Here is a 12,959-nt window from a genome sequence, read left to right as displayed (position 1 = left end):
ATAAAACAAAACATAATTAAAAATCCTAAAAAAATTAAAAATACATAATTTAATTTTCTCCGCCAAATTTTGCCCAAATGTGCTCCATTAGATCATCTTGGAGTTGGACGTGGGCGGTAGAGTCACGTGTCCTTGCCCGAATAGACAACCGTTCTTGTATAGACGGATGCATTCCACTTCGAGGCGGACTACTTGCGGTTGAGCTTCCGGGGGCTTCAGGGTCGAACCAATTTCCCGCCTCGGGTCCTTCATCTTGGACAATCATGTTGTGCAAGATTATGCACGTATATATGATGTCGACCATGCTATCCATGAACCATGTACGAGCCGGGGCTTTGATAATGTTAAGCGCGCTTGGAGAACCCCGAACGCCCGCTCCACATCCTTCCGAGCAACCTCCTGCTTCTGCGCAAAAAGAGCCTTTTTGCATTCACAAGCCTCGTGCACGTCTTCACGAAGGTTAGCCACTTCGGGTAGATGCCGTCGATAAGATAGTACCCTATTTTATAGCGCCGGTTGTTAGCGGTGAAGTTGATGGCCGACGCTTTACCATCCAAAACTTCGGCGAAGAGGTCGGATTGGTGGAGCACGTTTATGTCGTTGTTCGAGCCGGGGACCCCGAAGTACGCATGCCAGATCCATAGCCGGTAGTCGGCGACGACCTCGAGTATAACAGTGGGGTGGGTGCCTTTGTGGCCGCTCGTGTACTACCCCCTCCATGCCACCGGACAATTCTTCCATTGCCAGTGCATGCAATCGACTCTGCCAAGCATCCCGGGGAATCCGTGCACTTCTTCGTGAAGGCGGAGCAGGAACTGGCAATCTGTCGTGCTTGGCTTCCGGAGAAATTCATCGGTGAAGGTTGCCCGGACGCCTTTGCAGAATTGGATCAAGCACATTCTCCCAGTGCTTTCTCCAATGTGGAGGTATTCGTCGAACACATCCGCCGTTTGTCCGGTCGCAAGCTGACGGATTGCTGCAGTACATTTCTGCAGCGTTGTGTGGCTGGGACGGCCGACGGCGTCGAACCTTTCTTGGAAGAACTCTTCCCGGGCTGCCAATGTATTTGCGATGTGGAGAAATAGCGGTCGCCGCATGCGGAAACGGCGACAGAAGTAGGTATCTCCCCACACCGGGTTATCGCAGAAGTAGTCGCGGACTAACCTTGCGGTGGCTTCCTCCCGGTTACGATGGATGTAAGCCCGGGAGCGTCTTTGGGGAGGCGCGGCTTCCTCCTCCTCCCGGCGTCGATCTTCTTCAAGTGATTCTTCCATTATTCGACGCATTTGCTCATATGGATCCATTAGATCGATTAAATTTGGGGGAAGAATAAAAGAGATGATTTCAAATGAAAATTGGAGAGGAAAGAAAGATGATTTGAGAGGATTAGATGTGTGTTGGTGTGTGAAATGAGGATGGAATAGGAGTATTTATAGAGTAAAAAAATAAAAAAAATAAAAAAAGGAAAACGGTCGAAAATGGTAATATTACCGTTTTCAAATTTTTAATTATTATTTTTTAATTAAATTCGATTTTTAAAAAAAATGAGTTATTGCGTCAGCGTGACGAAACCCACTCGCGGGCCGGCGAGTGGGCATCACGCATGGCCCCAGAGCGCGCCACGTCGCAGGAGCGCGTGGCGAGACGTCTCGGCGTGACGGGAGATCCGGCGGGATGGTGACGGGACGGGACGCTGCAACGCGTCCCGCACCCGTCTCGTCACGGAGGGACGGGACTCGTGCCACCTGCATAACGCGTTGCGGGTGGCCTTAGTCTTTTAATTTGAGACAGTTAATCATGGAACTATTGTAGAGTATTTTCGGAGACAAATTAATCGTAGAACTTCCTAAATAAAGTGAGTTGTCTCTGGTTCAGTTTTCAGCTCTCTACTTAAAAGTATATGTATCAAAAGATATATAAAAAATAAAAAAACCATTGTAAATGCCTCTCAAGTGCATATAATATTACAAGTTGTGGTAGTGCATATTTCAATTAATTCAAAATAGAAATTAGTAATCTACATTATAGAAACAACAACCAATTTATAAGAATCTATGTAAGGCCAGATACATTCATACAATATACACTGTAGTTTATAATTATCTATATCACCTATAGAATAAAGGGCTAGTTTTGTTTATTTCTTCTTGTTTCTGAGTGCATAAGGAAATCGTTACTTAAATCAATTTTTTAATCTCATTGGTGAGTATATATACATTTATCACGTGGATACGTAAGGAACACTCAGCTACCTTACGTTGACCAAATTTTCAGTAGGAATGGTTAAGACAACTAATATTAGATCACTAAATAGCTAAATACTATCAATAATGGCTTGAAATGTGTATGTAAGAGCATCCTCAATGGCATTTATGGTTCTCGCATTATTTTTATCATTTTTTTTATTTAGTTCTTTAACTAAGGAACATCTCTAACAATTCATTTTATTTTTCATTATTCATGAATCTCACTATTTCATAGTATTTCAATTAAACATTATAATAAATTTATAAAAAGTGCAGTTATACTAAAAACATCATCATATTAAAAATAAATTAGAAAAATATTCAAAATTAAATGGTAAACTCACAATTTATTAAAATTGATTGAAAACGAAGCCCACTCACAGGGGGAGAGTGGGCGTCACCGCCAGCCCACAGCGCGCCACGTAGGTTTGGCACGTTGTTCCGCCAGATAGGGTGCCATCCTGACAGGACAGAACAGAACAGCTCGCCCCATCGAGCACCACTATGGATGCCTTGAATATCTATCTCCCTATTTAAACACTAGAACACAAATTTGCAATTTGTATCTATTTGTAACCTAGCTATATAGAAAATAGTATTTTGAATCTAAACGTTCATAAATGATGCTCACTATAACAATTCTCTATATAGAGAGAGCAAGAGAAATGTTACACCACACCTTTTATGAGCATCATCTATGATTACTATTCTATTTAGCCTTATTTGTTGTGTTTATATATTTAATTTAAATTAATATCTCAGTAATGTTATTGATATATATAATTTTATAAAGAGGGAACATCATTTTGGTCCACGAACTTTGCCAAAGTATTATTTTAGCTCCGTGAACTTTGAAAATATCATTTTAGGTCCGTGAACTTTGAGTTAGTATCATTTGAGGTACTTTTTACTATTTCCAAGTTTTTTTGGACGAAAATACCCTCAATACCTTAAAGTGTATATATTTTTAATAAATTTATCATATACTCATATTTTTTTATAAATATCTTTACAATATATTTTTGACAAATTTTCTAAATATAATTTGACCTTAAATATTATCACTTAATTTTGTGACATGCAAGTAAAATTGCTTCTTCAATTTTTTATATTAATTTTTTTAAAAAATTGAATAAAGAACTTTCTTTAATAATAAAAAATTGAATAAAGATCTTTTTATAAATATCTTTACAATATATTTTTGAAAAATTTTCTAAATATAATTTGACCTTCAATATTATCATTTAATTTTGTGACATGCAAGAAAAGATCTTTATTCAATTTTTTATTATTAAAGAAAAGTTCTTTATTCAATTTTAAAAAATTTATATAAAAAATTGAAGAAGCAATTTTACTTGCATGTCACAAAATTAAGTGATAATATTTAAGGTCAAATTATATTTAGAAATTTGTCAAAAATATATTGTAAAGATATTTATAAAAAATTATGAGTATATTATGAATTTATTAAAAATATATAGACTTTAAGGTATTGAGGGTATTTTCGTCCAAAAAAACTTGGAAATAGTAAAAAATACCTCAAATGATACTAACTCAAAGTTCACGGACCTAAAATGATATTTTCAAAGTTCACGGACCTAAAATGATACTTTGGCAAAGTTCGTGAACCAAAAATGATGTTCCCTCTTTTATAAATTATCCTAAAATTAAAATTTAATTTATTATTTTATTCATTCATTTTAGTTAATCTAAAACTGAGAAATTGAACTTTGATTTTTATGTAATTTATAAAATTAATAATGTCAATAACAATAACCTGAAGTCTTAGAATTAAAATAACATACAGAAAATAAAAAGTCATGCTGAATACGCTCAAAATTATTAATTAGGTATGATTAAAGGGAATTAATAGTGTGATTAAGTAGGTCACAAGTCAAAACAACCATCTATGTCACTCACATCAATTTCAAGATTTCCATAATATTCTAGAGATTGTTGAATTCTCAATTCCACATGAGCGGAAACCTTTTGACATATAATGTGAAATACAGAAGCTGAAATAAATAAATATGTATGCATTAATTAATTTTTGAAAGGAAGCGGTATGTGGATTCAGTTTTCTTGCTTTTCGGTTTCTTTTACACATAGAAACCAGATTTTTGTGGTTTCTATAATATAAAAAATCATGCTTGAAACCTTAATGTAACTCTTTTAAAGAATCTCCTACATCACTTAGTAAGCATGACTACGAAAGCATTTTATGCATCAAATAATTAATTAAGAGTGTATGGAACAATTGTGTCCTTAAATTAAGAATGTTATTCTTTGCCCTCTAATTTATACTCCCTCCGTAAAAAAAATAGTTTCATTTAAGGATGACACGAGTTTTAATCAGAAATTGATAAAGTAAGAGACAAAGAGAAAAAATTAGACTAAGAGAGAAGGGAAAAAGTGGATAAAGTATGAGAGAGAAATTTTTTATTTTTAGAAATAAGACTATTTTTTGTAGATATCCCAAAATGGTAAAATTGGACTATTTTTCTCAAGCCGGAAGGAGTAGTCATTTAAAAAAAAAACAATTGCGTTCCTAACTTTGTGTTATTGTATAATGAGTGTTTTTGCAAATTAAATTTGACAATATCATAATTTTGACTGAAAATATTAGTTCGTCACTTCACAAGTTGGGCTTCCCTAAGGCCATCCACAATAACCGCCCAGCGACCGCCCAGCCGAGCGCCGGCGCTGGGCGGTTCGTTGGGCGATCTATTGCAGCCGCCCAGCGGGCGATTGGAGAGAGAAACCGCGCAGCGCTGGGCGGTCGCGTGGCGCTGGGCGGTCGGCTGGGCGGTCCGTTCGGCGCTATTGCAGCGCCCGGATCGCCCAGCGCACCGCCTAGCGCGAAAATTAATTTTTTTTCCGAAACACTATATATACGCGCTTTGCTCGTCATTTTCATTCGCACCACTTGTTTTAACGAGTACTCTCTCTATCTTAATTTCTGTTCAAGATCAACAACGGGAAATGGATCTCAACAACGAGCCTAGTTCCGGGAGTAGCGGGTCACAAACTCCGACGATCCCTGTGGGAAGTGGATGGGGTCAGGTGCCCGGGTACTACAACATGTACCCGTGGCAGCAGATGATGCCCGGGGCCCCAATGGGGGAGAGTCCGCCGGGGGGGTTTCCGCCGATACCGGGGTGGGTACCCGGGATGCAGATGATGCCCGGGGGAGCACCGGCGACACAGTGGACTCTGGGGGTCGTACCGGCGACACAGTGGACTCCGGGGGTCGTACCGGCTACACAGGGGACTCCGGGGGTCGTACCGGCTACACAGGGGACTCCTGGGGGGTCCCCGGCGACGGCGGGGGATGTCTATCGCCCCAGTTTTGATTTTTCGACTGGGTCTTCGCACACATCGACCCAAACACCCTTGAGGTTTGATAGTTTCTCCTTAGATGAGTTGGGGTTTGATACTCTCGGAGCTCCGGAGACTCTAGTTCAAGGGGGGGCAGTGCCGGGGCGTGGCGCCCCAAAGAAGAAGGGCAAGAAGAAGGTCGGCGAGTCGTCGCAGCCGGGTGAGGAGGAGGTACGGAGGAGGTGGACGGACGACGAGAACGTCGCGCTCAGCAAGGCGTGGGTGAGTGTTTGCGACGATCCTCTCGTTTCGAACGAGCAAAGGATCGTCAACATGTGGGGCAAGATAGCAGCAGCCTACCAGAGATTTTGCCCGGAGGGGAGGCCCCGCAACGGGGAGGATTGCCGGAAGGGCTGGAACCGAATCAGGGCGGCGGTCTCCCGATTTTCGGGTTTGTACACCAACGCACTCCGCATGATGAGCAGTGGCCAAACGGAGGATGACTGCAGGAGAATAGCAGAGAAAGCCTTCCCACTGAAGGGTTTATACAAGGACTTCACCTACTGGAACTGCTATCTTGTACTGAGCGAGTCCGAGAAGTTCCGAGTAGGTGTCGACTCTGGCTGGCCGAAGAAGCAACGACTGAACTACACCGGCGATTACAGCGGCAGCAGCGGAGGTTCCCACGACCTCCCCGAGACGACGCAGGAGTTCCCCACGCCGCGTTCGGTCGGTGGCCGACCTTGCCCGATTGGGCGCAAGCGCGCTCAGCAGGCGGCGAGAGGGAACGCCGGGGCTTCCCAGAAGGTCCAGTCGGCATCCCCCCTTGGCCAATCCACCCAGGAGCTCAAATTCTTCGCTCGCGCCCAAACGCGTGCTCAGTTGATCAAGACGATGGCCGAATGGCGGGTGGCGACGGATCCCGTGGAGAAGAGCGTGCTTCAAACCTTGCTCATGAGCCTGCAGGACGAGTTGGAGGCTATACGGAGGGAGACCGGTGGCGGCGGCAGCGGCGTAGGCGGCGGAGGCGGCGGCAGCGGCGTAGGCGGCGGAGGCGACGGCGATGGTGGCGGCGGCGACGGAGGCGACAGCGACGGAGGCGACGACGACGGAGACGACGAGTGAATTGTCACTCTTTTTTATTAATGTGTTTTTTTAAAAAATTAATGTACTTTTTTTAAATTATTGTACTTTTTAAAATTTTAATAGTATTATTAAACTTTTCCCGTATATGTCTCGTAAATTAAATTCCGTATATTGTGTGATTGTTAATTATGTCATTTTATATAATTGTTATTAATGATGTGGCTATTGATGTGGCTGGGCTATTTATGATGTGGCTAGGCTATGGCTGGGCTATTTATGATGTGGCAGGAGGATTTTTAGTGCTGATGATGTGGCAGTGGCTAGGCTATGGCTGGGCTATTGCTGGGCTATTCCTATTGTGGATGGCCTATAAAAGATACTACATCTGTATTTAGTAATCATTACATTATTACTCCCATTCACAAGTTGGGCTTCCGCAAAATATATTATTTAATTAACCATTACTACTATTACCATTGACCAAGTCCAAGTATCGTGGAGTAATTATCACATATTCTTCCATTTAAATGATTTTATTCACAAGATATCTGCCATAAATTACGTCAAACATGTGTTTGGTTATTGGAAAAATTATTTAAAAATTTTCTTTATATAACTTCAAAAAGAAAAAGAAGAAACAAAACGAAATAAAAAAACACGTACGAGAAGACACAACACAAGTATGAATTTTGAACTTATCTATTTCCTTTATATATATACACTGTCATTTTCTCGTTCCCAAATATTAATACTCATCTAACTCCATATATTAATAATTCCCACAAAATGTCAAAAGGAGAAGGGAGAAGCTGCAAGAAATGCTTAGCGTATGTTGCAGGATTCATCGTGTTCCTAACAGCCATCATTTTAGTGTTGGCTCTCACAGTCACAGTTATTATGAAGGTCAAAAGCCCTAAGCTGAGGTTCAATGCTACGGTTGTCGAAACCTTTAGCTTCAACAACGGCACTGCCACTTCCATCGACATGAAGCTCCTCGCTCAGCTCATCATTAAAAACACCAACTTTGGTTATTTCAAGTATGACAAGAGCACCCTCGTCATACTGCACAAGGGTGTGCCACTCGGGGAACATGTGATCCCCCAAGGGCGCACCAAGGCCAAGAAAACGCAGAAGTTGGAGATCTCCGTGGATGTGAGCACGGATAGGGGATCGGGTAGTAAATTGAGAAATGAGATCAATTCTGGGATTTTGAAGCTGAGCAGCCAAGCAAAATTGAATGGAAAGGTGCATTCGATGAAAATCATAAAGAAGAAGAAGAAATCTGGTGAAATGAAGTGTGATTGGGACGTCAATTTGGGCACTAGAGAGATTGAGAATTTTGAAGTGCTAGTTGATTATAAATTATGTAAATTATCTTCGATGTCTAGCTAGGGGTGTGTATTTTTTTAATAAATATTGGAGTTTTTGTTACTTCATGAAGATTCATTTTGTACGTTGGTATATACAACTCATGGTGGATGTTAATATTTCTTCAATTGCCATTTTAATTCGCTTTATATTTTTTTAATAACAAAAAGCTCCAAATGAACCATAGATTAAATAATTTAGGATCATTCCCTTCTGGAAAAATGTCGAATTTATATTTAATTTGAAATTCAATTTTAATGTCGTCATATATCGTGGAAATTTGGTCAAACTTGATGGAATTAATCAGAAAAAATTGTGTAATTGAAGTAATGATTTAATATATATTAATGAACTTATAGAGTATAAACCCTGTGATTCGTTAGCACATATGATTTGAGTCGAGCTAGTAATTAGGCATGTAAATGAGTTTAGTAACGAGAGCTCAGAATTAAGCTTATAAGCTCAGAATTAAGCTTATAAGGAATATTAATGTCAAAGTCGGAATCATTTGAAATCGGCCATCGACTTTGTTGATTGTTTGGGCTGTTTAGTTGGTGGACTATTATTTGTTGGGCCTGGAATTAATCTGGCCCATCAGGTAAGTTGGGCTGGATGTTTGCCCTAGCCCATTCCCGGATTGATATACCCCCTCTCCCTCACTCACCGCCTCACTTCATTCTTCACTCTCTGATTTCTCTCACTTCTCTCTCTCGAGTTCTTTGAGTTTCCCTTGGGTTTTCTTCTCTGATGTTTCTCTGGTTGTTCCACTGTGGTTTATCACTGATATTTGTGTGATTAAACGGTTGTGTGGGTTTGAGATAAGCAACTACTTCGGTTGCTTGGGTTCCAGAGGAGTTAGGGTTTCTTATTGAGAGGTTTTTGTGGTTGTGAGCTTCGAGAGTGGATAGATCCGGTGTAGTGGACTGGTTTGGGGTTGTAATCTGTGGTGTGTGAAGAGTTTCACGGTTGGATTCAACGTTGCTCTCTTGGATCATTGTTTTGGTGAATAGATATGTACTATTAGCGGGTGGCTGAGCCATAGCTTGTAGATCTATGCGATTCCTTTGTTATTTCTTTTGTTACTGCATATTGTGTGTAGATCCGAAAGGATCTTTCATCTTATACTAACTAGGGTTTCTAGTTGTGCAGGGTTCTCGGTGGATCTTGAGGATTCTGGTCCAAGAAGTGCATTGCTTAAGTTCAGTAGCTTCTTTAATTGTAATAGCTATTGATCTGTAAAATATCAGTCGATTGGTTAGAGTTTGACTGAGCTCTCTAACGAAGAACAAAGAGGTCTTGGTAATTAGTGAACCCGATCTAAGTCTGATCCCTACAGTGGTATCAGAGCCACGGGGGGACTAGATCGGCACGCCAAGTCGCTTAAGGAGGTGGGCAAGTGGAATCCTCCTTCAAGTGGGGATTCGCTCTGGTAAATTGGCCGAAACTTTCTTGTGTTTTCTGGTTTCTGTATAGTGCCAACTATAGGATTGGGATATTTGTTGCTGGTAGACAGTCTTGGCAAGACTTAGGGTTTCCTTGGTGTCTTTTCACTCTGTGTTTTGTGCTTCCGTAGTTTCTTGGCGCTCTCTGTCTCTTTGATCTCTTATTACTTGACCACCAAGCATACTGTGCTGCCTAAGTGACCCCCTGCGCCCTCCAGAAGTGAGTGATTGCGAACTGGGATAGCCTTAGCGGTCTTCTGTGTGAAAACCTGGTGAAATCTGTAATTCTGTGTTGTCTTTTGCCTGGGTGATTGTCTGTGTGTTGGCTGTCTGCTTGCTTGTGTGTTTTGTTAAGTTTTCTTGTCCTCTGTGTTGCTTGAAAACTTTTCTTGTTTCAAAATATGGCTCAACCTGTCAGCCTGGTCCCTTTCAATGGCAAAAATAATTTTGTGATATGGATACAGAAGCTCAAATGTGTTCTTATTCAACAAAAAGTGTTTAAATGTGTTGATGGTTCTGTGCCTACTGATACTCCACAAGATAAACTAGATGAAATGAATGAATTGGCTAAAGCAACCATTATTCTCAACTTGTTTGACTCTGTGATTAGAAAGGTTAATCACATTGAATCTGCCTCTGAAATGTGGAAACACCTTGATACTTTGTATACAGAAACTTCTATGTCTTCAAGGATGTATTTGCTTGAAAAACTTTTTAAATTTAAGCTTGATTTATCAAAAGATATTGATGACAATGTGGATAGATTTCAAAAGCTTGTTCAAGACATTAAGAGGTCAGGATATAAAACTATTGATGAATATACCAGTATTGCTTTGATGAATGCCATACCTGATTCATACAGTGATGTTAAAGCTGCTATTAAATATGGCAGAGATACTGCTCCTCTTGATTTGATAATTAGCTCTCTTAAATCAAAAGAATTGGAACTAAGGGAAAGAGCTTCTGATAAGGCTGCTCCTAATAAGGCTTTAAATGTTAGGGGAAGGTCTAATTCAAGAGGGGGAATGAATCTAATGGAGGGTCTAACTCAAGAAGAAAGTTCAGATCTAGGTCCAACAGCAAAGACTCAAGATTTATCAGGAAATGTTATAATTGTAGAGAACCTGGGCATTTTAAAAGGAACTGTAATAAACCTAAGAAGTATAAACCTCCCAATAATAATAATGGAAACTCACAGATTGAAAATGTTGCAAATGTTGCAAAGTTTGATGCTGAAAATGACTCTGTGTTTATGCTGCATGGTCTGCTGTATATAAATGCTTTCCCCAAGTGTGCTTTCTCTTCAAATGATTGGCTCTGTGATTCTGGCTGTACATACCATGTAAGTCCTTTCAAGGAAGTGTTCACTGATATTAAGCCTGTATCTAATACCTATGTCTCTATGGCTGATGATAAAAAAGTGTGTAGTTCAAGGTATTGGCACTGTGTGTTTACAGTTTGAGAATGGCTATGTGTTGAACATGAAGGATGTGAGATATGTGCCTGAATTATGCTACAATTTGATGTCATGTACAGCACTAGAGAACTCTGGTATGAGTGGTAAATGGGGAAAGGGAAGCATGAAAATCTGTAAGGGTTCCATGTGCCTGTTTAAGGCAAAAAGGAAATGTGGCTTGTATGTCTGTAATGCTGTGCCTCTGACTTGTGATAAAGCCTGTGCTAATGTGGTAAATTCTGACAAATTGTTGTTGTGGCACAATAGGCTAGGTCATATGAGTGAAAAGGGGTTAAACATTTTGAAAAAGCATGCAATTTTGTCTGATTTTGATGTTCTTGGGAATATGCCTTTCTGTGACACATGTGTTTTAGGTAAACAACATAGGGTTTCTTTTCCCACTCTTGTGCCTGCAAACATTAGTAACAATGTCTTGGATTACTTGCATATGGATGTGTGGGGCCCTGCTACTGTGTCTTCCCACTATGGGTCAGTGTATTTTCTGTCAATTATTGATGATTTTTCAAGAAAGGTTTGGTGTTTTCTCATGAAGTACAAGTACAATGTTTTTGAAAAATTTTCTACTTGGAAAACCTTTATTGAAACTCAAACAGGGAAAAGGGTTAAGGCCATTAGAACTGACAATGGTTTAGAGTTTTGTAATAAACAATTTGATGAATTGTGTGCTAGCTATGGCATTAAAAGACATAAGACTGTCCCTTTTACCCCTCAACAGAATGGGGTAGCTGAGAGAATGAACAGGACTTTGCTTGATAAAGTGAGATGCATGTTAGCTAACTCTGGTTTGTCCAAAAAATTTTGGAGTGAAGCTTTGATGAGTGCTACTTATCTTGTGAATAGATCTCCTTCTGTCCCCTTGCAGGGTCTATGTCCTGAATATGTGTTTTATGGGAATTCCCTTGACCTCTCTAATCTGAGAATGCTTGGTTGCTCTGCCTTTGTGCATACTAAATCTGATAAATTGGAACCAAGGTCTAGGAAAGGTGTTTTTTTGGGATATCCTGAAGGTGTGAAAGGGCATAGGGTATGGCTAAGAGATTAACCAGGGTTTAAAGTCATTATTAGTAGGGATGTTGTGTTTAATGAAACTGAATTCTCTTGCTTGCAAGTGGCTGAAAACCCTGCTCCCCAGAATGTGGACAGTGACCCTCTTATTGAGGTGGAGTCCACAGATTCACCCACTGTTGTGGAGCATCCAGTGGATGTTCCAAGTGAGGTGGAGCAGCCTTATTGGAACTGTACTCCAATTTATACTCCTAATGAAACACCTAATGAGGGGGGTCTGCAAAATAATGCTGTGAATGTGCCCTTATTTGACAATGTGGACAATGTTGCTAACTTTCCTGGTAGTCCTGTCTGTAATCCTCCTGTTATGCATGTCTAGAATGTAATAGCCGAGACTTAGATTCTCGAAAATTATGAAATAAATACTAGCAATTTAAAGAAAGAAGGATGAAAGAGTATTCATTTATGTTCTTGAATAAACAAAGCATAGTATTTGGAATTTCCAAGCTAAGAATAAGTTTACAAGATGCTTGATGACGAAAGAAAGAAGATAGACGAGAACAAAAGAAAACCCTATCCTATTACATTTTTTTGAAATGCCAAGTTTGGGGCCTCTTCTTTAGGCTCGGCCGTGGCCCGATCTCGACAGCCCGACGGGCTGGATCAACCTGCAACATCTGCCACAAAAAGAACAGCAAACACTGCACCCTTCAGCCCCTAACCGAAAGCTGCTCCGAGCCCAGAGAAAAGAGGTAGTACAGCCGCTGCACCTCCGCAGATCCACAGCTAACAAACTCTGCAACGCCTGTTATTCATAGTTGCAGCAGCTCTACAGTTGTCACATAACATCCCTACATCCTCGTTGTGCACCTGCAATTCAACATACAAAATTCAGGTAAAAGTGCTGCAGCATCAAGGGAAAAAGGAGTTGCTGCAAGAAGGAAACAAAATAGTATAACAGCCACATTTAATCCTACGAGTACATCCCTGTATTGCTGCAGAGTACAGCCACTACCA

General features: G+C 40.5%; 1 protein-coding gene across 1 annotated transcript; it reads left to right on the top strand.

Moving 5' to 3' along the window:
- The first annotated feature begins 7,436 nt into the window (after nucleotides 1-7,436).
- On the top strand, nucleotides 7,437-8,042 carry LOC121770252 (late embryogenesis abundant protein At1g64065-like). The gene has a single exon (XM_042167017.1). The coding sequence runs from the start codon at nucleotides 7,437-7,439 to the stop codon at nucleotides 8,040-8,042; it is 606 nt and encodes a 201-aa protein (XP_042022951.1).
- The last annotated feature ends 4,917 nt before the right edge of the window (nucleotides 8,043-12,959 follow it).

Source organism: Salvia splendens, chromosome 16 (genome assembly GCF_004379255.2).
Source record: "Salvia splendens isolate huo1 chromosome 16, SspV2, whole genome shotgun sequence".
In the NCBI taxonomy this organism is placed as follows: Eukaryota; Viridiplantae; Streptophyta; class Magnoliopsida; order Lamiales; family Lamiaceae; genus Salvia; species Salvia splendens.
Note: the sequence above shows the minus strand (reverse complement) of the source record. Positions and strands in the feature narration are given on the sequence as shown.

Coding starts and splice junctions, on each gene's coding strand:
- LOC121770252 (XM_042167017.1), top strand. CDS start 7,437: ATGTCAAAAGGAGAAGGGAGAAGCTGCAAGAAATGCTTAGCGTATGTT.